This window comes from Epinephelus fuscoguttatus, linkage group LG6 (assembly GCF_011397635.1).
Source record: "Epinephelus fuscoguttatus linkage group LG6, E.fuscoguttatus.final_Chr_v1".
NCBI classification, from domain to species: domain Eukaryota; kingdom Metazoa; phylum Chordata; class Actinopteri; order Perciformes; family Serranidae; genus Epinephelus; species Epinephelus fuscoguttatus.
The window spans coordinates 43,923,541-43,943,450 of record NC_064757.1 but is presented as its reverse complement, the minus strand read 5'-3'; the positions used below and the strand labels follow the sequence as shown (position 1 = coordinate 43,943,450).

The following is a 19,910-nucleotide window of genomic DNA, read 5'->3' as shown; positions in this document are numbered from 1 at the left end:
AGGTATTCATTGTTTCATTTAAAACCCATTGTGGTGGTGTACAGAGCCAAAATGACCACAACTGTAACATAGTCCAAATAATTATGGACCTGACTGTATTAAAGATGCTTATATCATTTTTTGTGTTCCAGTTTCAGTTGTTCAACAGAGGGAAGCTTCTTGGCTCCTTTATCTACAACACTGATGGCTTTGCTTTGAATTTGATTTGAATTTGTACTCTAAGCGTTTATACAGTTGTGGAGATAAGCCCTTACTTTGCCTCTTATGGTCACACAGAGGAGGCTCATCACTCACCACGTAGCAAGGTGCAGACAGGAGACCAAATGTCCATCTCAACTGAACTGAATGTAACTGTATTTGAGTTTAAAAAATGAGATGACAATATCTCGACTGATGTCCCTCTCTTTTACAGAAACATACAACAAAACAAACACTCACAAAACAATGCCCAAAATGTTATCAGAGAACTGAGATATGCACTGAGTCACTCATTTAAAAGATTGTAACTGTCCAAAGACTGATGAAGCCAAAATGCCAAACATTAAATTGTGAATAAAAAGTTTTTGGGAGGTTCATCCTATTTTTTGCATGTTAGTTCAAAGCTAAGTAGTTTGCCACCTGCATACAGGTGTTATAAACTTGAAACCATCATCAGCTCCTCCTGAATTAAAATTATGGCTTCACACTAAAACTCCTTTAATGTTTAACTACACTCTGCAGAGTTGTGGAGATAAGCCCTTACTTTGCCTTTAATGGTCACGTCTACCCTCCAAAACGGTCTCTTTCTTATGATGTGACACTAACGTGCCGTTTTATTTTATCTTACACCCACTGTTTGAATCACCTATATAAGTGAGCTGTACCCAGACGTCGCTGACCCACTGACAGGTGTTTCTGCTCTACTCCACGACTTGACGGAGATCATCATGAGGATGCCAGTGATTGCAGTTTGGGCAGCAGTGTTGCTCACTTACGGAGTCTCTACAGGAATTGCAATGGTAGAGTACTAATGCTGAATGATGGCTTGCTTCATTGTAACTGCTGTGCACTGACATCTGTGAGTAAGATGACCGTGAAACAAGATGATTTGTTCTTATAATGTCTATTGTTTCTGTAAAGAACCCTGCTAAAGCTGTGGCTGGGGCCTCGGCTGGGGCAAACGATATCCTTAGACTGGATGATGCTCCAAACTCTGTTGACGACATGTACGATGGCTGCAAAGATAAAATGTACCAGAATCTCCAAGAATACCTGGCGAATGAGAAGAACAAAAACCCCACATTCAAAGCAGTCTGGGAGAGCTCAGAGCAACGGTACAACAACAAATTTAAGAAATCAAAACCAGCCCTGGGGAAAGACCGTATTGTAGCTATTTACTATTACACCTTTGGCGGAGACAATGCGTATCTTGATTTCAATACTGCAGTTCGAACCCAGGGGCCTGAGTACACCACCACATTCGGGTATCACGCACTTCACTTTCTCCTGACCGACGCCATTCAAACTCTCAGAGAACGCAGGCTCTCAAACCTCGCTCCGGGAGAGGACGGATGTGTCACTGGCTACCGCCGTGTTGACAGAACCTTTGACCAAGTTGTCAACACGCAACTTCGATTCGGCTCTTTTACCTCAAGCTCAATGGGTCAGTACAGCAAGAACGTAGAGAGATTTGGAGACAAGACGTGCTTTGAGATTTACACGTGCTTTGGAGTAGATGTCTCCATGTATTCTAAATTTGAGAACGAAGGCGAAGTGCTGATTCCTCCTTACGAGGTCTTTAAAGTGGTAGGGGTGAAGAAGAGATCTCAGTATAAGGATCTTCCATGTGAGGTGGAATATAAACTCAAAAGTACAAATAAACCTGTCTCCAATTTGAATTGTGCTCTTTTTTAAGAAGTAAAGCACTCTCACATTTTACATACAGTTAATTGTGAAATTTGGGGTTCATGATGCACCATTTCAACTGTGGCAAATTATCTTTAGTCAAAATGCATGTGAACATAAATGTAGTTATTAACATTTGAACAGTGTGACAATGTCAAACTGACTTTAAACGCTGAACATACAGAGGTTAAGTTAAGTTCTACTGTGCAACAAGTGTTAAAGAAATAAAAGTTGCATTAAAACTAATCCTTAAATTGTGTAATTGTTATAGTGGGTCTGTATTAAAATGAATATCAAGAATTTGTTCTTACAGGGGAAAAAGAAAAACAGGGGCCGTACTCACAGAGCTTCCTCGGGCTGAGAGTCGCTCCTAGTGTTGAAATTCTAAAAAAATTCTTAGAATTGTGACAGTCTTCGAATTTCCCCTTAAAGTTAAGACTAGGTCTTTGTAAAGATAAAAGTTTCTCAGAGGGGAAAATGGTGGAAACACAAAGAGGTCAGAGAAATATTCTCCAAACACTGGGTGACAGTGAGGAAATGAAATGCTGCAGATTAGATCACACAGGTTGATGTCATTAGTATGCACACATTTCCCACCCGACGCTATAACCCCAGAAATAAAATGATCACACTAAGATATTTGGAAAACTGTAAAAATGCAGCAGTGGTGACTTGAGTCTGTCTCAACCCTCCATCAGCAAAGTGATCACACACACCAGTTCATTTCATTTCCACTGGGTGTCCACACCTTGCAGGCTCCCAAAAGCGTGTCTCTGACAACCAATCACATCTGTTAAAAGAATCCCTTCCTTGCTCAGAGTTGCTCTGAGAACTTTCCTAAATGACTCCGAGGCTAGGACTCAGTTAGGAGCCCTCTGAGAGTGTTCTCTGGATGTTTGTGAATACGGCCCTGATGCATTAAAACTGATCTTTAAAATCTTTTGTGTAATTATTATAGTGGATCTGTTTTAAAATGTTAAAATGAATATCAAGAATGTGTAACTTGTAAGCACTTATGCTCATACATTGTGTTATTGCCTGTGTCACCTGTGTTTAATGATGCATTCTGTCCTCCAAAGCTACTGTATGAAAACTGTGTCAAAAAAATAAAAGTCATTCAACCACCACCTGCTCCATCACTCTGTCTCTCACACACGGTGAAGAAACACCAAACAGGAAATCAAAAATAAACCCAGCTGTTCTTCATTTGTTTATTTTTTCACTTTCTTTCTTCAAAAGCAAAATTTCAGCTCATCTCTGCTCATTTTTTCTTTTTCTTATAGAAAATGGAAACAAAAATTGCCTGAATTAAAATTATGGCTGCACACTAAAACTCCTTTAATGTTTAACTACACTCTGCAGAGTTGTGAAGATAAGCCCTTACTTTGCCTTTAATGGTCACGTCTACTCTCCAAAACGGTCTCTTTCTTATGATATTTCTTGTGGCGCTTTAGGGTGCCGAGTTGCAAGAGGAACAAATACAAACTTTCTTTTATTCCTCACTCCATCGAACTGCTGAATCAACAGGGCAGGTCAAGGAGGTGACCCCCCCTGCACACATACACACACACACACGTACTGTTGGACTTTAACCCCCTGCCCTACAGACACAATGCACCGTATGCTGCTCTTTTTTTAATTACTTTTGAGGGTTTGCATTCTATAATACTTTTTATGTCATGTTTAAGTCCTTCATGCTTATGTCTTAAGTTTTTTATTGTGTCCTGTTTGTGGATGGATGACAGATTGTGAGCTGGAGAAGCAAGACAAATTATCTTATCTTATATGACACTAACGTGCTGATTTATTTTATATTACACCCACTGTTTGATATAAGTGAGCTGTACCCAGACGTCGCTGACCCACTGACAAGTGTCTCTGCTCTACACCACAAGTTGACGGAGATCATCATGAGGATGCCAGTGATTGCAGTTTGGGCAGCAGTGTTGCTCACTTACGGAGTCTCTACAGGAACTGCAATGGTAGAGTACTAATGCTGAATGATGGCTTGCTTCATTGTAACTGCTGTGCACTGACATCTGTTAGTAAGATGACCGTGAAACAAGAAGATTTGTTCTTATAATGTCTATTGTTTCTTTAAAGGTCCCTGCTAAAGCTGTGGCCGTGGCTGGGGTCATGGTTGGGGCCGTGGCTGGGGTCATGGTTGGGGTCTCGGCTGGGGTCATGGTTGGGGCCGTGGCTGGGGTCATGGTTGGGGTCTCGGCTGGGGCCGGGGCCGTGGCTGGGGCAGACGACATCCTAAAACTGGACATGGCTCCAAACTCTGATGATGACATGTACCAAGACTGCAAAGATAAAATGTACCAGATGCTCCGAGAATACCTGGCGAATGAGAAGAACAAAAACCCCACATTCAAAGCGGCCTGGGAGAGCTCGTGTTCACAAGTTGTGCAAGTTTGTCATTTTTACAGTGAAACGCCTCGGTGTCCTCTCACTGTCCTACAACCCAAACAGAAGTTCATCAGAAAGTTCGTACATAGATGCCTGTGGCTGGTTCTACACAGTGCAAACTTTTTTGGAATCAGGGTTGTACAATAAAATGTAGTTTGAGATACTGCCAGCAAAAAGAAATAAACTCAAAATAAAGATTCTGACTGTGAAGAGACTGAAGGAGCCAGAGCCCGTGGCATTTAAATGGAAATTTCTTATTACAACACTAAGACTTGCGTAATGTTTAACTTGACTTTGCGATCTAAACCTGGTCTGGAGTTGTGGAGATAAACCCTTTCTTCCCCTTGAATGTCATGGTCTTCTTGCAAAACAGTCTCTTGCTCCCATGATACATGACTTGACTCTTAAACTTCCCTAAGCCCTTACTATATAGGTGTGCTGTACCCAGACATTGCTGTCCCTCTGACAGGTGTTTCTGCTTGACTGAAGGACTTGCCAAAGATCATTTGTCTAACAACTGTGTCTCCTGGTGTCTGGTTTGGTGGAAGATGGCAGCAGTGACCTTCTGGGCAGCAGTGTTGCTCACTTACGGAGTCTCTACAGGAATTGCAATGGTAGAGTACTAATGCTGAATGATGGCTTGCTTCATTGTAACTGCTGTGAGTAAGATGACCGTGAAACAAGATGATTTGTTCTTATAATGTCTATTGTTTCTGTAAAGGTCCCCAGTGGATCATCTCAGGGCCAAGGTAGATATGCGAAGGCCTCCAGAGGATCCTCGAAGGTCCCAAGTAGATATCAGAAGGCCTCAAGAGCATCTTCGCCAGTTGCCAGTGGATCTTCGAACATCCCCAGTGCATCTTGGCAGGCTCCCAGTGGAGCTGGGTCCTCGGCTGGGGCAAACACTATCCTTAGACTGGACATGGCTCCAAACTCTGTTGATGACATGTACCAAGGCTGCAAAGATAAGATGTACCAGAATCTCCAAGAATTACTGGCGAATGAGAAGAACAAAAACCCCACATTCAAAGGGGTCTGGGAGAGCTCAGAGCAATGGTACGACAACAAATCTAAGAAATCAAAACCAGCCCTGGGGAAAGACCGTCTTATGGCTATTTACTGTTACACCTTTGGTGGAGACAATAAAGTGTATCTTGATTTCAATACTGCAGTTCGAACCCAGAAAGATCAGTACACCACCACATTCAGGTATCACGCACTTCACTTTCTCCTGACCGACGCCATTCAAACTCTCAGAGAACGCAGGCTCTCAAACCTCGCTCCGGGAGAGGACAGATGTGTCACTGGCTACCGCCGTGTTGACACAACCTTTGACCAAGTCGTCAACACGCAGCTTCGATTCGGCTCTTTTACTTCAACCTCAAAAGATCAGTATGCCAACAAATATTTTGGAGACAAGACGTGCTTTAAGATTTACACGTGCTTTGGAGCAGACGTCTCCATGTATTCTCCATATCCAGAAGAACGCGAAGTGCTGATTCCTCCTTACGAGGTCTTTAAAGTGGTAGGGGTGAAGAAGAGATCTCAGTATAAGAATCTTCCATGTAAGGTGGAATATGAACTCAGGAGCACAGGCATAGGCACGCGTAGGAATCTGAATTGTGATCTTTTCAAGAAGAAACGTAAGTGTAAAATTCTCAACCATTTTAAGCCTTGCATAGGTTAAGTGTGTTCCGAGGTTAAGTTAAGTTCTACTGTGCAACAAGTGTTTAAGAAAAAAAAGTTGCATTAAAACTAATCCTTAAGTTGTGTAATTGTTAAAGTGGGTCTGTATTAAAATGAATATCAAGAATTTGTTCTTACACGGAAAAAGAAAAACAGGGGCCATATTCACAGAGCTTCCTCGGGCTGAGAGTCGCTCCTAGTGTTGAAATTCTAAGAAAATTCTTAGAATTGTGACAGTCTTCGAATTTCCCCTTAAAGTTAAGACTAGGTCTTTGTAAAGATAAAAGTTTCTTACAGATCAACTTAAACCTTACAAGAGCTCCCAAGGTGGAAAAAGTTTAAAGAGCAGGGATGACGACTTTTAGGAGGTTTAAGAGTTTATTGAGCAGAGGGGAAAATGGTGGGAACACAAAGAGGTCAGAGAAATATTCTCCAAACACTGGGTGACAGTGAGTAGATGAAATGCTGCAGATTTGATCGTACAGGTTGATGTCATTAGGGGTACGTATGTATGGCAAGCCGTTTTAACATTTAATCACTAAGTTTGACTATCCGGAATTACCATTATAGATATCTATAACGTCATTTTGACTAGTTGTAATGTCACTGTGACTAGTATGAATTTTAATTTAAGATATCTGTAAGGTCATTCTGACTAGTCAAAACTGAATTACAGATATCTGTAGCGTCATTCTGACTAGTCAAAACTGAACTACAGATATCTGTAAGGTCATTCTGACTAGTCAAAACTGAACTACAGATATCTGTAATTAGAGTTTTGACTAGGCAAAATCTAATTACAGATATCTTGAATAAGAGTTTTGACTAGGCAAAATTATGTTGCAGTTATCAGTAATGAATATCCAGTCTAGCGATTAAATGTTAAAACGGCTTGCCATACATATGTGCACATTTCCCACCTGACGCTATAACCCCAGAAATAAAATGATCACGCTAAGATATTTGGAAAACTGTAAAAATGCAGCAGTGGTGACTTGAGTCTGTCTCAACCCTCCATCAGCAAAGTGATCACACACACCAGTTCATTTCATTTCCACTGGGTGTTCACACCTTGCAGGCTCCCAAAAGCGTGTCTCTGACAACCAATCACATCTGTTAAAAGAATCCCTTCCTTGCTCAGAGTTGCTCTGAGAACTTTCCTAAATGACTCCGAGGCTAGGACTCAGTTAGGAGCCCTCTGAGAGTGTTCTCTGGATGTTTGTGAATACGGCCCTGATGCATTGAAACTGATCTTTAAAATCTTTTGTGTAATTATTATAGTGGATCTGTTTTAAAATGTTAAAATGAATATCAAGAATGTGTAACTTGTAAGCACTTAGGTTCATACATTGTGTTATTGCCTGTGTCACCTGTGTTTAATGATGCATTCTGTCCTCCAAAGCTACTGTATGAAAACTGTGTCAAAAAAATAAAAGTCATTCAACCACCACCTGCTCCATCACTCTGTCTCTCACACACGGTGAAGAAACACCAAACAGGAAATCAGAAATAAACCCAGCTGTTCTTCATTTGTTTATTTTTTCACTTTCTTTCTTCAAAAGCAAAATTTCAGCTCATCTCTGCTCATTTTTTCTTTTTCTTATAGACAATGGAAACAAAATTGCCTCGCATACAAACATTTAAAAATGACTGACGGAAAACCAATGAAGTAAAGAAAGACGTGCTGTACAGATAGGTGAAGAAAGATGAACTCTTCCTGTCGTCTGTGAGTCTGCCTCAGCGCTGCTCTCCGCACTGTGCGGTCACATACAGCAGTAAACAAGCTTCCTAAGCTCACACTCTCCATTTATATACACACACTGCACTGGCAGAGGAGTGCATCACTGCTGCAGCAGACAAAAAGGCTAAACACGACAGGTGAAGTTTGTTGAGGTGTTGTTGGGTTCATGAGCGCTGGGCCCTCGAAACCTGTCCTGAAGAAAAAAACAACGGATTTCTGTGCAGTGGTTTTTGCCCGGCGACAAAACATAAACGGGGGTGCCGACGAGAGAATGTGGTTATTTACAGAAGAGACACGACGTGAAACAGACCAAAATAATATATATAACATTCCTCCACTGGCCCCCTCTGATCCAACGTTCACATGATACCAAGAAAAGGACGATCCTACAGTCACACATCTCACTGAAAAAACATCTTCTGTTGGATTTAATGAGTAAAAAAGAAAGCTGCACCGCATGTTCACACTGTAACATAAGACAGAACGATGTGTTTGATTACCCCACAGCCCTGTGTGACACACATGATACACCTTGAAGATGAGATGCTGGAGCCCAGAGTGTTTTTTCCTCGAGCAGCTACTGATAGTTACACTAAACCTGGTTCAAACTGTGGAACAAGTTTACAGCCAAAGAGGTTCAAGTCTGCACATCAGAGTTATTAAAGGAACAGTATGGACCTTATGAAGCAGGGCTGTATGGCGTGCTCATCCACAGTCAGTGTATCAACTAGTACTACTACTACTGATTTAAATGTTCATCACTGTGACGGCTTGTGTCTGCTTGTTTTGATGTATGCTGCTCTGTAGAGGGGAGAAGTTGGAACAGGTTGTGTGTGAAGGATCTGCATTGATGTTTAACATGCCAACCGCAGCCATGTTTGCATGCTAGTGGCATTCAGCTCAAAGTTATAATACTGCGAGCAAAAAGAAATTAGAGCAATTAGAGCTGCTGCTTTTTAAGAGATATTAAAGATGCTTATATCAGTTCTTATGTTCCAGTTTCAGCTGCTCTCAACAGAGGGAAGCTTCTTGGCTCCTTTATCTACAACACTGATAGATTTGCTTTGAATTTGATTTGAATTTGTACTCTAAGCGTTTATACAGTTGTGGAGATAAGCCCTTACTTTGCCTCTTGTGGTCACACAGAGGAGGCTCATCACTCACCACGTAGCAAGGTGCAGACAGGAGACCAAATGTCCATCTCAACTGAACTGAATGTAATTGTATTTGAGTTTAAAAAATGAGATGACAATATCTCGACTGATGTCCCTCTCTTTTACAGAAACATACAACAAAACAAACATTCACAAAATGATGTCACTCATATAAAAGATTTTAAATGTCAAAAGACTGATGGAGCCAAAACACCCGGCATTAAAATGTGAATAAAAAGTTTTTGGGGGGTTCATCCTGATTTTTGCACGTTAGTTCAAAGCTAAGTAGTTTGCCACCTGCGTACAGGTGTTCTACACTCTTCACACCTTTGGTTTTCCAAAGCTTGAAACCACCATCAGCTCCTCCTGACTTAAAATTATCGCTGCACACTAAAACTCCTTAATGTTAACCTAAAGAACACCAGCCTACAGATGAGGTGACCAGGCAGGCAGGCAAACAGTCAGAAACAATCAGCAGGGGAAAACAAAACAACAAGAAACACAAACAGATGACCCAGAGCCCAGATGCTGTACACCAGATACGTAGATACATTGCCCGTAGGCTGGTTCCCGTGTCAGAAGAGCCTGGGACACCCGCACCAGATCCGCTTCACAGAACACATATGACAGATTCCTACCAGGTGTGATCAATCAGTCAGCTGGTGTCACTAATTAGATGAGATCAACTCTGAGGAGCAGAAGCATGTGTACCAGATCACACTGACCTGTCATACAAGTACGAAACCACTCACAACATCCTCAAAGACTAATTACCTCCACCAAGGAGGTCATGTTTTCGCCGGCGTTGGTCTGTTTGTTTGTTTGTCTGCAAAATAACTCAAAAAGTTATAAATGGATTTTGATGAAATTTTCAGGAAAGGTGGATAATGGGACAAGGAACAGATGATACAATTTTGGTGGTGATCGGTTGAAGCAAAGTGGATAAAATAATAAATAAAGTCTATGGTCTGACAGCCTGGGGCCATATTCCTAAAGATTCTTAGTGCAAAGAGCTGCTCCTAGTGGCCAAATTCTAAGAAAATTCTTAGAATCATGATGTTTTCTAAGAATTTCCCATCAAAGTCAAGAGTAGATCCTGGTAAAGATAAAAGATATTCCTAAAGAATCTTAGCTCTTAAGAGAGCTCCTAAGGTGAGATCTGTTAAGAGCAGGGAGGAGGACTTTTAAGAGGCTTAGGAGTTTCTTAAGCAGAGGAGAAAATTCTGTACATTAATTATGTATTAAAATAACTTTGCCAGCAGTTGGAAGTAAGTGGTATATCACTCACCTGTGCGTGAAGATTCACGTTTGTGTGCTGCAATCTCCTCTTATGCTTTCGACTGCAACACAGACCACCTCTTCTCGCACTCCTCACTTGTGCGCACAGCCAGCGGAAAGGAGGCATTTATCTGTTGTGCTATATTTGCCCATGCCTGCTTCTTGGCTTGTAGTGTGACAGTGGGGCTAAATCTACCTCTCAAAACACTTTTATTCTCATTGACCAAGTGAGCCAGAAGCAAACACTGTTCCTCTGTCCAGTTGGGTTTCCTACTTCTTTTCTTCTCCATGGAGGATTTGAATGCCAACCAACACTGCTTCTTATAGGCCGGTTAGCAATCACAGAAATTGATGAAAGCTGAGCCATCGTTAATACCAAATGTATGAAGTGCAAAAAATACCAGCATAGTAAATGAATGTAAGCAAATAAATATAACTATCAGCATGTGAATACTGTGCAAGCAGGCCTGAGTTTTCACACATTTTGTAGGATAATTTTAAAGTATAGATTACTATTTATTTAACAGAGATTTTCTTTTTATGAAAAATATTATTTATAATTACAGTCTTCATAGAGATTAGATTCCATGATTAAGTCTATTGATGTGACGGTCCATTCTATGCCCATTATCACCAACAGTGTATTTTTATCTAGCTTTTAGGATCAACCAATCACACCTTTTGAAATGATGACTCATACAACAGGGTCAACCACACCTCCTCACTAAGATAAGAGTTTTTGTCCATCCCTTGCTCAGAGTTCTCTGAGAATGTTCTGGAATCACTCCTAAGCTAAGACTCCTTGCTAGGAATTTTTAGGCTAAGTTAGGAGCTCTCTGAGAGGATTCTCAGACTCTTGAGGAATACGGGCCCTGAGCAATTAAGACGGTGAAAATAGCGCCATCTGGTGGCCGGACAGCATGTCTTGTTCTACTTGCTAAATATTGTTGTAATTCTAAAGTTGAAATTAATGTTCTGTGTTGGAAAAAAAGAAAGTCAAAAATACAAAAAAAACAACATATTATATTCTGTGTTGGTACAAAATAAAAACGAAATAAATACACCACAGTGTCTCCATGGTGAAGGCATACATAACCTAATAATGATAGTGATGCAAATAACCTAATTGTGATGCAGGCTGCAAAATCTGATGCAGAGGGGGAGGGAATATCACCTACTTGGTGGAGGTCTGCACTCTCTGAGTGCTTTTCTAATTATATGTGTGTGTGTATGTGAGGATGTTGTGAATAGTGCAGCATGTCAGCAGCACTGATGATGGTCAAGGACTGAAAGGTTTGCTGCTGTTTTTCCTCACTCTTTGTCATGTCTTTGCACTTTGAGCACCTTTTGTTGTTCACAGGTGTCTTCAATAAAGACACTGTGTTTGTGCTGATCTCACTTGTGGACTTTGTTGTGTCTGTCTAGCCCAGTTAAATTGTTGTGCAGGTATCTCCTCTGCTGTCCTCTCTGTATTTATACTGAACAACAATGATAATATGAACCTGTTACAAAAACAGTTAACATTTAATTCACATCATGTGGATAAGTGGAGTTACTGACACCATATGACTGATTTAAACGTTCATCACTGTGACAGCATGGGGTAGGACACTGTGCTTGTGTCTGCTTGTTTTGATGTATGCTGCTCTGTAGAGGAGAGAAGTTGGAACAGGTTGTGTGTGAAGGATCTGCACTGATGTTTAACAAGATGATAAAATAAAAAGCAAAATATAACTTGTAATATTGCGAGCAAAAAGGAACTCCTCACGCCCTGCTGCTCCGAGGCTGTGGAACGCCCTCCCTGACCACCTCAGGGCCCCACAGACTACTGATGTTTTTAAACGAGACCTAAAAACCTTCTTTTCACAAAAGCATTCTACTAAATGTTTTTTATGGGTTCTCCTTTTAACTGTCTATCATTTCTGATCATTTTTAATAATTCTTTTAAATTGTATTAATTCTAACTGTTTCAATTGCTTTTTTGTTTTTTGGTTTGTTTGTTGTGTTTTTTTGTTTTTTATCTGCTCTGTAGCACTTTGAGATTGCTAAAATGTAAAGTGCAATACAAATAAAATTTATTATTATTATTATTATTATTAAAAAGAAATAATCATAAAAGATTGACAATAAAAAGACTGATGGATCCAGGTCATTAAAAAAAATTAAAATAGGAATTTCAGTTCTAAAGTGTATTGAATATTTAACTGCATTTTGCTGGTTTGTCAGTTGGAGTTGCTTTTTAAGAGATATTAAAGATGCTAATATCAGTTTTTGTGTTCCAGTCTCACTTGTTCAACAGAGGGAAGCTTCTTGGCTCCTTTATCTACAACAATTTGAATTTGTAATCTAAGCGTTTATACAGTTGTGGAGATAAGCCCTTATTTGCCTCTTGTGGTCACGTCTACTCTCCAAAACGGTCTCTTTCTTATGATGTGACGCTAACGTGCCGTTTTATTTTATCTTAGACCCACTGTTTGAATCACCTATATAAGTGAGCTGTACCCAGACGTCGATGACCCACTGACAGGTGTTTCTGCTCTACTCCACGAGTTGACGGAGATCATCATGAGGATGCCAGTGATTGCAGTTTGGGCAGCAGTGTTGCTCACTTACGGAGTCTCTACAGGAACTGCAATGGTAGAGTACTAATGCTGAATGATGGCTTGCTTCATTGTAACTGCTGTGCACTGACATCTGTGAGTAAGATGACCGTGAAACAAGATGATTTGTTCTTATAATGTCTATTGTTTCTTTGAAGGACCCTAAAGCTGTGGCTGGGCCCTCGGCTCGGGCAGTCATCATCCTGGGTGATGCACCAGACTCTGTTGACGACATGTACCAAGACTGCAAAGTTCAAATGTACCAGAAGCTCCAAGAATACCTGGCGAATGAGACGAAAACAAGCCAAACATTCAAAGACGGCTGGGAGAGCTCAGAACAATACCAACAAAACCCTAAAAACTTGAAGCCACCTAATATGAAGGAACAACATATTGTAGCTATTCACTGTTACACCAATAATTCGAATGGAGTGTATCGTGATTTCAATACTGCAGTTCGAACCCAGGGGCCTCAGTACAAGACCACATTCAGGTATCACGCACTTCACTTTCTCCTGACCGACGCCATTCAGACTCTCAAAGGAGAAGAAAAAGTCCCATGTGTCACCGTCTACCGCCGTACTGGAAGCACTTTTGAGCAAGATGGCACAGAGATTCGATTCAGCTCTTTTACCTCAACCTCAATGGGTAATTACACCGACAAAGACTATGGAAACAAGACATGCTTTAAGATTTACACGTGCTTTGGAGCAGATATCTCCATGTATTCTGCACATCCAGAAGAACGCGAAGTGCTGATTCCTCCTTACGAGGTCTTTAAAGTGGTAGGGGTGAAGAAGAGATCTCAGTATAAGGATTTTCCATGTGAGGTGGAATATGGTGGAATATGAACTCAGGAGCACAGGCATAGGCACGCGTAGGAATCTGGTTGTGATCTTTTCAAGAAGAAGCGTAAGTGTAAAATTCTCAACCATTTTAAGCCTTGCATAGGTTAAGTGTGTTCGAGGTTAAGTTAAGTTCTACTGTGCAACAAGTGTTAAAGAAAAAAAAGTTGCATTAAAACTAATCCTTAAATTGTGTAATTGTTATAGTGGGTCTGTATTAAAATGAATATCAAGAATTTGTTCTTACAGGGGAAAAAGAAAAACAGGGGCCGTACTCACAGAGCTTCCTCGGGCTGAGAGTCGCTCCTAGTGTTGAAATTCTAAAAAAATTCTTAGAATTGTGACAGTCTTCGAATTTCCCCTTAAAGTTAAGACTAGGTCTTTGTAAAGATAAAAGTTTCTTACAGATCAACTTAAACCTTACAAGAGCTCCCAAGGTGGAAAAAGTTTAAAGAGCAGGGATGACGACTTTTAGGAGGCTTAAGAGTTTCTTGAGCAGAGGGGAAAATGGTGGGAACACAAGGAGGTCAGAGAAATATTCTCCAAACACTGGGTGACAGTGAGTAGATGAAATGCTGCAGATTTGATCGTACAGGTTGATGTCATTAGGGGTACGTATGTATGGCAAGCCGTTTTAACATTTAATCACTAAGTTTGACTATCCGGAATTACCATTATAGATATCTATAACGTCATTTTGACTAGTTGTAATGTCACTGTGACTAGTATGAATTTTAATTTAAGATATCTGTAAGGTCATTCTGACTAGTCAAAACTGAATTACAGATATCTGTAAGGTCATTCTGACTAGTCAAAACTACAGTTACAGATATCTGTAATTCAGTTTTGACTAGTAAGATTCAAACTACTGTATTTTGCCATTCATGTGTATGGGGTTTGTCATTATAGATATCTACAATGTCATTCTGACTATCTGAAACTCAATTCAAGATATCTAGAAAGAACCATGTAGATATATTCAATTGATGATAATTAAAGATATCTTGAACTTGAATTATGACTAGTCAGAATTAAATTGTAGATATCTCAAACTGGAATTACAGATATCCACAATTCAGTTGCAGATATCCGCAACTACATTGGAGATATCTATAATGACAAACCCCATACACATGAATGGCAAAAATAGTTCGAATCTTACTAGTCAAAACTGAACTACAGATATCTGTAATTAGAGTTTTGACTAGGCAAAATCTAATTACAGATATCTTGAATAAGAGTTTTGACTAGGCAAAATTATGTTGCAGTTATCAGTAATGAATATCCAGTCTAACGATTAAATGTTAAAACGGCTTGCCATACATATGCGCACATTTCCCACCCGACGCTATAACCCCAGAAATAAAATGATCACGCTAAGATATTTGGAAAACTGTAAAAATGCAGCAGTGGTGACTTGAGTCTGTCTCGACCCTCCATCAGCAAAGTGATCACACACACCAGTTCATTTCATTTCCACTGGGTGTTCACACCTCGCAGGCTCCCAAAAGCGTGTCTCTGACAACCAATCACATCTGTTAAAAGAATCCATTCCTTGCTCAGAGTTGCTCTGAGAACTTTCCTAAATGACTCCGAGGCTAGGACTCAGTTAGGAGCCCTCTGAGAGTGTTCTCTGGATGTTTGTGAATACGGCCCTGATGCATTGAAACTGATCTTTAAAATCTTTTGTGTAATTATTATAGTGGATCTGTTTTAAAATGTTAAAATGAATATCAAGAATGTGTAACTTGTAAGCACTTATGTCCATACATTGTGTTATTGCCTGTGTCACCTGTGTTTAAACTGGATGCATTCTGTCCTCCAAAGCTACTGTATGAAAACTGTGTCAAAAAAATAAAAGTCATTCAACCACCACCTGCTCCATCACTCTGTCTCTCACACACGGTGAAGAAACACCAAACAGGAAATCAAAAATAAACCCAGCTGTTCTTCATTTGTTTATTTTTTCACTTTCTTTCTTCAAAAGCAAAATTTCAGCTCATCTCTGCTCATTTTTTCTTTTTCTTATAGAAAATGGAAACAAAAATTGCCTCGTACAAACATTTAAAAATGACTGACAGAAAACCAATGAAGTAAAGAAAGACGTGCTGTACAGATAGGTGAAGAAAGATGAACTCTTCCTGTCGTCTGTGAGTCTGCCTCAGCGCTGCTCTCCGCACTGTGCGGTCACATACAGCAGTAAACAAGCTTCCTAAGCTCACACTCTCCATTTATATACACACACTGCACTGGCAGAGGAGTGCATCACTGCTGCAGCAGACAAAAAGGCTAAACACGACAGGTGAAGTTTGTTGAGGTGTTGTTGGGTTCATGAGCGCTGGGCCCTCGAAACCTGTCCTGAAGAAAAAAACAACGGATTTCTGTGCAGTGGTTTTTGCCCGGCGACGAAACATAAATGAGGGTGCTGACGAGAGAATGTGGTTATTTACAGAAGAGACGCGACGTGAAACAGACCAAAATAATATATATAACATTCCTCCGCTGGCCCCCTCTGATCCAATGTTCACATGATACCAAGAAAAGGACGATCCTACAGTCACACATCTCACTGAAAAAACATCTTCTGTTGGATTTAATGAGTAAAAAAGAAAGCTGCACCGCATGTTCACACTGTAACATAAGACAGAACGATGTGTTTGATTACCCCACAGCCCTGTGTGACACACATGATACACCTTGAAGATGAGATGCTGGAGCCCAGAGTGTTTTTTCCTCGAGCAGCTACTGATAGTTACACTAAACCTGGTTCAAACTGTGGAACAAGTTTACAGCCAAAGAGGTTCAAGTCTGCACATCAGAGTTATTAAAGGAACAGTATGGACCTTATGAAGCAGGGCTGTATGCCGTGCTCATCCACAGTCAGTGTATCAACTACAGCAGATGTCAGTTGGCACGATCCCAGTTTGGAGAAGCAGGTTGGAGTTTAACATGGACGCTATGCAATGTGCTGCTTCTAGCCGCCTAAAAAAACCAATATAAATTTAATTTTCACTGCTTTACCTTGCAGTCACACCGATGTTCAACAGGGAACTGAAGCCGTTCTATCACTCTCTATAAAACCAGACTCCAGTGAGAAGAACAGTGATCTATCATCGCTGAACACAGGAGCTGCTGGTCTGCCTCCATCAGTCAGTGTGTTTGTGTTTCCCCATCAGAACAGACCGTCTGACGAAAAGGTAAAGCAGTAAAAATACTCTCAACATCGCGTGCACTTCAACTGATACAGATTCTTTTAGGTGGGACTTTCTAAGGCTTAGCTTAGCTTTTGTTCTGGCCCTCTTGCTGCTTCTCCACACTGGGGCTTCAGTTCCACATCAGGAATCACTGCAAGAAAGTAAAGTGTTGAAAATATTCTAAATAAAGCACGCGACCACAGCAGTACGATGCTGAGCTTCTGTGGTGGTACTCCTGCCTGTTTCTGACTGACAGCTACCGTACGTAATACACCGTCTATGGATACGTACCTCACACAACCGCGCTTCAAAAGATCCAAGCTATGTGTGTGTTGGGGCTGGGTACCTGTGCTCGATACCTTTAACACATCAACCACAATAACCCAATACCACGTAGCATGAAAACTTCTCCAGTCAAATGATACTTGCATTTAATCTTTTCTGTACCAGATCTAGAACAAAAAACTCTTAGTATGGTTTTGCTTGCAGCCAATCAGCACAAGCGTTGGCCCACTACCGCAGCAGCTACAACCCCGAGAGCCAGCATGATGTATCTGACAGAAAAAGGCAGCTCAGTGTGCCGAGATGCTACTGAAATGTTTGAAGGTATGGCTACACCACAGGCCTGCGGTATCTGGTGGCAATTTATGTGACCAAATGCTTCCATTCACACGACGGATGTGGTACGTACTCTATTGGTACTGGCATCCAGTAATGTTTTAAACACCCAGCCCTGCTGTTTGAAGAAAAATAACTTCTGAGTGTTGCAGCCACAATCTTGCTGAACGCCTGCAGAGTCAAACATGTAAACACAGTAAACATGATATAATCTGAGATGTCATGATAAAGGTCAAAACTTTCCTGAAAACCGGAGTTTGCTTCTGAATTCATTCAACACAATAAAAATGTGACTTTTAAAACACGCTCATTGTGTCAAATCTGCAGCTGACAATTTAGCATGTCTGATCATCCTGATTTTAGGTGCTGATGAAGGTAAAAATGATGACAGTGTTTGTGACAATTGACGACATGATGAGGAACTGTTGTTAAAAATGGCGACCAACTTGAAGTGATGTCTGGAACAGGTGCAGACCGAGATGTGACTGATCAGTGCTGCTGCACATCGACAAGAGATTCCTGCATCGCCGAGACCTGATCGTTATTTTACTTTAACGTTTTGTTCATGTGAGCTGATTTCTGTTTTTTTAGTTACAGTTCAGTCAGAAAACACATTTTGGCTGCTGTGCTTCCTGTTTGTGCACAAATACCCTTCCTAACATCTCAACAGCTTTAAGTGCTCTTTTTTTCCCCAACTTTTTTCCTCACTTAGACCCTTCTGACTCCATTTCCCATCCTGTGTTTCAGAATATAAATTTCATACCAAGCGGTGGTCTAACTTTGATTATCTTTCTCGCTGTGACCTCACATTTTGGCATTAGCACTGTCACTTTTTAGGACAGCCAATCTAGGCAGAAACTTCACCCACTGGCAGATTCAGCTTTTCAAAACCCGGCTGCACCTTTTGTCTGGATGCCCCTCGTTTCCTTCATGTCACAGATGAAGGTGTGTGGTTATTTCTACACTTAAAGGCATCACTTTGGTACAAGCATATTGCTCCTTTACATCCATTCTGATTCATATTTTTCTTCTTCGAGCGTCTCACCTCCACTCTCTCTCTGAGGAAGGAAACAGACTTGAGAAGGATTCACACAGCTGGTGATGCTGCACGTGGCGGGAATCTAACCTGCGACCTTTCTGTCACCGCCTCTTTTAAGTTCATTTTTTTAAGTCCGTGATCAGGAGAGCAGGAGAGAGGTGCATAGGTCAGAGAAAACACATTTAACAGGAACAAAGGACAGAAGACGAAAGTTCAAACTGAGATCGTGATTAGATAATAAAAAGCTAAGCACCCACCACTTCTCCCGGTGAGTGACAGCACTGAAAAGTCCCAGCGCTTGAAAAGCTGTGGACTGGCTGTTATTGAAGTTCTCACAAAACACCCAGGGAGTGTGTTTCAGCTCTCAGCCAGAACAGCGTTTCAAGCTTCACAAGTTGAGGAAAAGGTCGAGCCAAACTGGTTTCATGATGAGTCCAAGTGTGTGTTTTTGTCAGTCTGTGTGTCTCCGTGTCTGTGTGTGTGTAGTAGTGTGTTATTTGTTGCGCAGCAGCTCCAGCTGATCCTGGTATTCGGTGAACAGTCTCTGGAATCGCAGGTTTTCAACGATGACAGGTAAAACCTCCCGCAGCAACTCGCGCTTACGTAGACCCTGAACACAGAAGAGGAACAGTGAGCAACATGCAGAGGTTAATGTGGCGGAGCTACCGTGGGCTGAGTCGTTAGCTTTGATTACGTGGGTCAAAATATCAATATGATGGACCTGTGAGATGTAATCAGTTTGACAATCTTCAGGTGCAGGGAGGAACATGGCCCAACATACATTCTTCCTGCATTTGCTGCGTTAGGTCCAGCTCAGACCAAAGACTCACAACAAGACGAGTCAAAGCTACTTGCAATGTGCAGGTCTGCAATACTCTGAAAACCTGACAGGTTTACGTCTGGTTCAAACTATACAGAATCAGCCCAATTGTAGCCCGACGCAGCCGTCACACTGCGTCGGCTCAGACTGTGAACGACAATCAGTGTCATGTGCGATAGTCAATTGTTTTATCCCGAGTGGTGTGTTGTAGTAGACGACAACTGACACTGCGTCTGAGACACCTCACGAGGTCTCGATAGTAAGTCTTGCATGTTTGATTTTCTATTTGTCTTCCACGACTTCTCCGGTCACAGCCGTCACTTCGACCAGTAGGATCACAGAGCGACCTGCTGCCGTAGACAACTGTGCGTCAACAAACCCCAGCCTTCAAGATATGTCGTCTTGGGATGTTAGCACACAGAGTACAAAGGGAAAAATGATGGTGTGAAACAGCAGAGGCACTTTGTCAACCCAGCTGAGGACTGGCATCGGCATCAAGCTAGCAGAGAATATTGTTTTCCCATAATGGAGGATATAAAGGAATGACATTTAAAAAATAGTGTCAGGGCCTTTACTCATCAGCGTCAGTGGAAACAGACTATATTAGAAACAGGCCTTTACTTCTCATTCCGTCATTTC

At 41.2% G+C, this 19,910-nt stretch overlaps 4 protein-coding genes across 5 annotated transcripts in view; 3 read left to right on the top strand and 1 right to left on the bottom strand.

Moving 5' to 3' along the window:
- Positions 1-877: 877 nt before the first annotated feature.
- On the top strand, positions 878-7,425 carry LOC125890802 (erythroblast NAD(P)(+)--arginine ADP-ribosyltransferase-like). Its single transcript, XM_049579615.1, has 3 exons — positions 878-998; positions 1,120-2,326; positions 6,251-7,425. The coding sequence occupies exons 1-2, from the start codon at positions 927-929 to the stop codon at positions 1,891-1,893; spliced, it is 846 nt and encodes a 281-aa protein (XP_049435572.1). The 5' UTR covers positions 878-926; the 3' UTR covers positions 1,894-2,326; positions 6,251-7,425.
- Positions 3,768-6,256, top strand: LOC125890798 (erythroblast NAD(P)(+)--arginine ADP-ribosyltransferase-like). Of its 2 annotated transcripts, none has more exons than XM_049579610.1 (2): positions 3,768-3,866; positions 5,018-6,256. In XM_049579610.1, the coding sequence occupies exons 1-2, from the start codon at positions 3,795-3,797 to the stop codon at positions 5,981-5,983; spliced, it is 1,038 nt and encodes a 345-aa protein (XP_049435567.1). In that variant the 5' UTR covers positions 3,768-3,794; the 3' UTR covers positions 5,984-6,256. The 2 variants fall into 2 exon arrangements, with proteins under 2 accessions (XP_049435567.1, XP_049435569.1); XM_049579612.1 differs by lacking the exon at positions 3,768-3,866 and adding an exon at positions 4,747-4,910.
- Positions 7,426-12,685: 5,260 nt separating the features above from the next.
- On the top strand, positions 12,686-13,606 carry LOC125889690 (ecto-ADP-ribosyltransferase 5-like). The gene is made up of 2 exons (XM_049577732.1): positions 12,686-12,792; positions 12,914-13,606. The coding sequence occupies exons 1-2, from the start codon at positions 12,721-12,723 to the stop codon at positions 13,604-13,606; spliced, it is 765 nt and encodes a 254-aa protein (XP_049433689.1). The 5' UTR covers positions 12,686-12,720.
- A 1,939-nt stretch (positions 13,607-15,545) lies between these two features.
- LOC125890775 (protein HIRA) overlaps positions 15,546-19,910 on the bottom strand; it is a 29,872-nt gene continuing 25,507 nt past the window's right edge. Inside the window, exon 25 of the mRNA XM_049579575.1 lies at positions 15,546-19,061. Within this exon, the coding sequence (XP_049435532.1) occupies positions 18,945-19,061 (117 nt within the window). The 3' untranslated portion in view covers positions 15,546-18,944. The remainder of the gene's footprint in view (positions 19,062-19,910) is intronic.

Bases quoted from the DNA above. Each gene is read 5' to 3' on its own strand.
- LOC125890802 (XM_049579615.1), top strand. From the start codon at position 927: ATGAGGATGCCAGTGATTGCAGTTTGGGCAGCAGTGTTGCTCACTTAC. The intron at 999-1,119 runs GTAGAGTACTAA...GTTTCTGTAAAG, and splicing joins TCTCTACAGGAATTGCAATG to AACCCTGCTAAAGCTGTGGC.
- LOC125889690 (XM_049577732.1), top strand. From the start codon at position 12,721: ATGAGGATGCCAGTGATTGCAGTTTGGGCAGCAGTGTTGCTCACTTAC. The intron at 12,793-12,913 runs GTAGAGTACTAA...GTTTCTTTGAAG, and splicing joins TCTCTACAGGAACTGCAATG to GACCCTAAAGCTGTGGCTGG.
- LOC125890798 (XM_049579610.1), top strand. From the start codon at position 3,795: ATGAGGATGCCAGTGATTGCAGTTTGGGCAGCAGTGTTGCTCACTTAC. The intron at 3,867-5,017 runs GTAGAGTACTAA...GTTTCTGTAAAG, and splicing joins TCTCTACAGGAACTGCAATG to GTCCCCAGTGGATCATCTCA.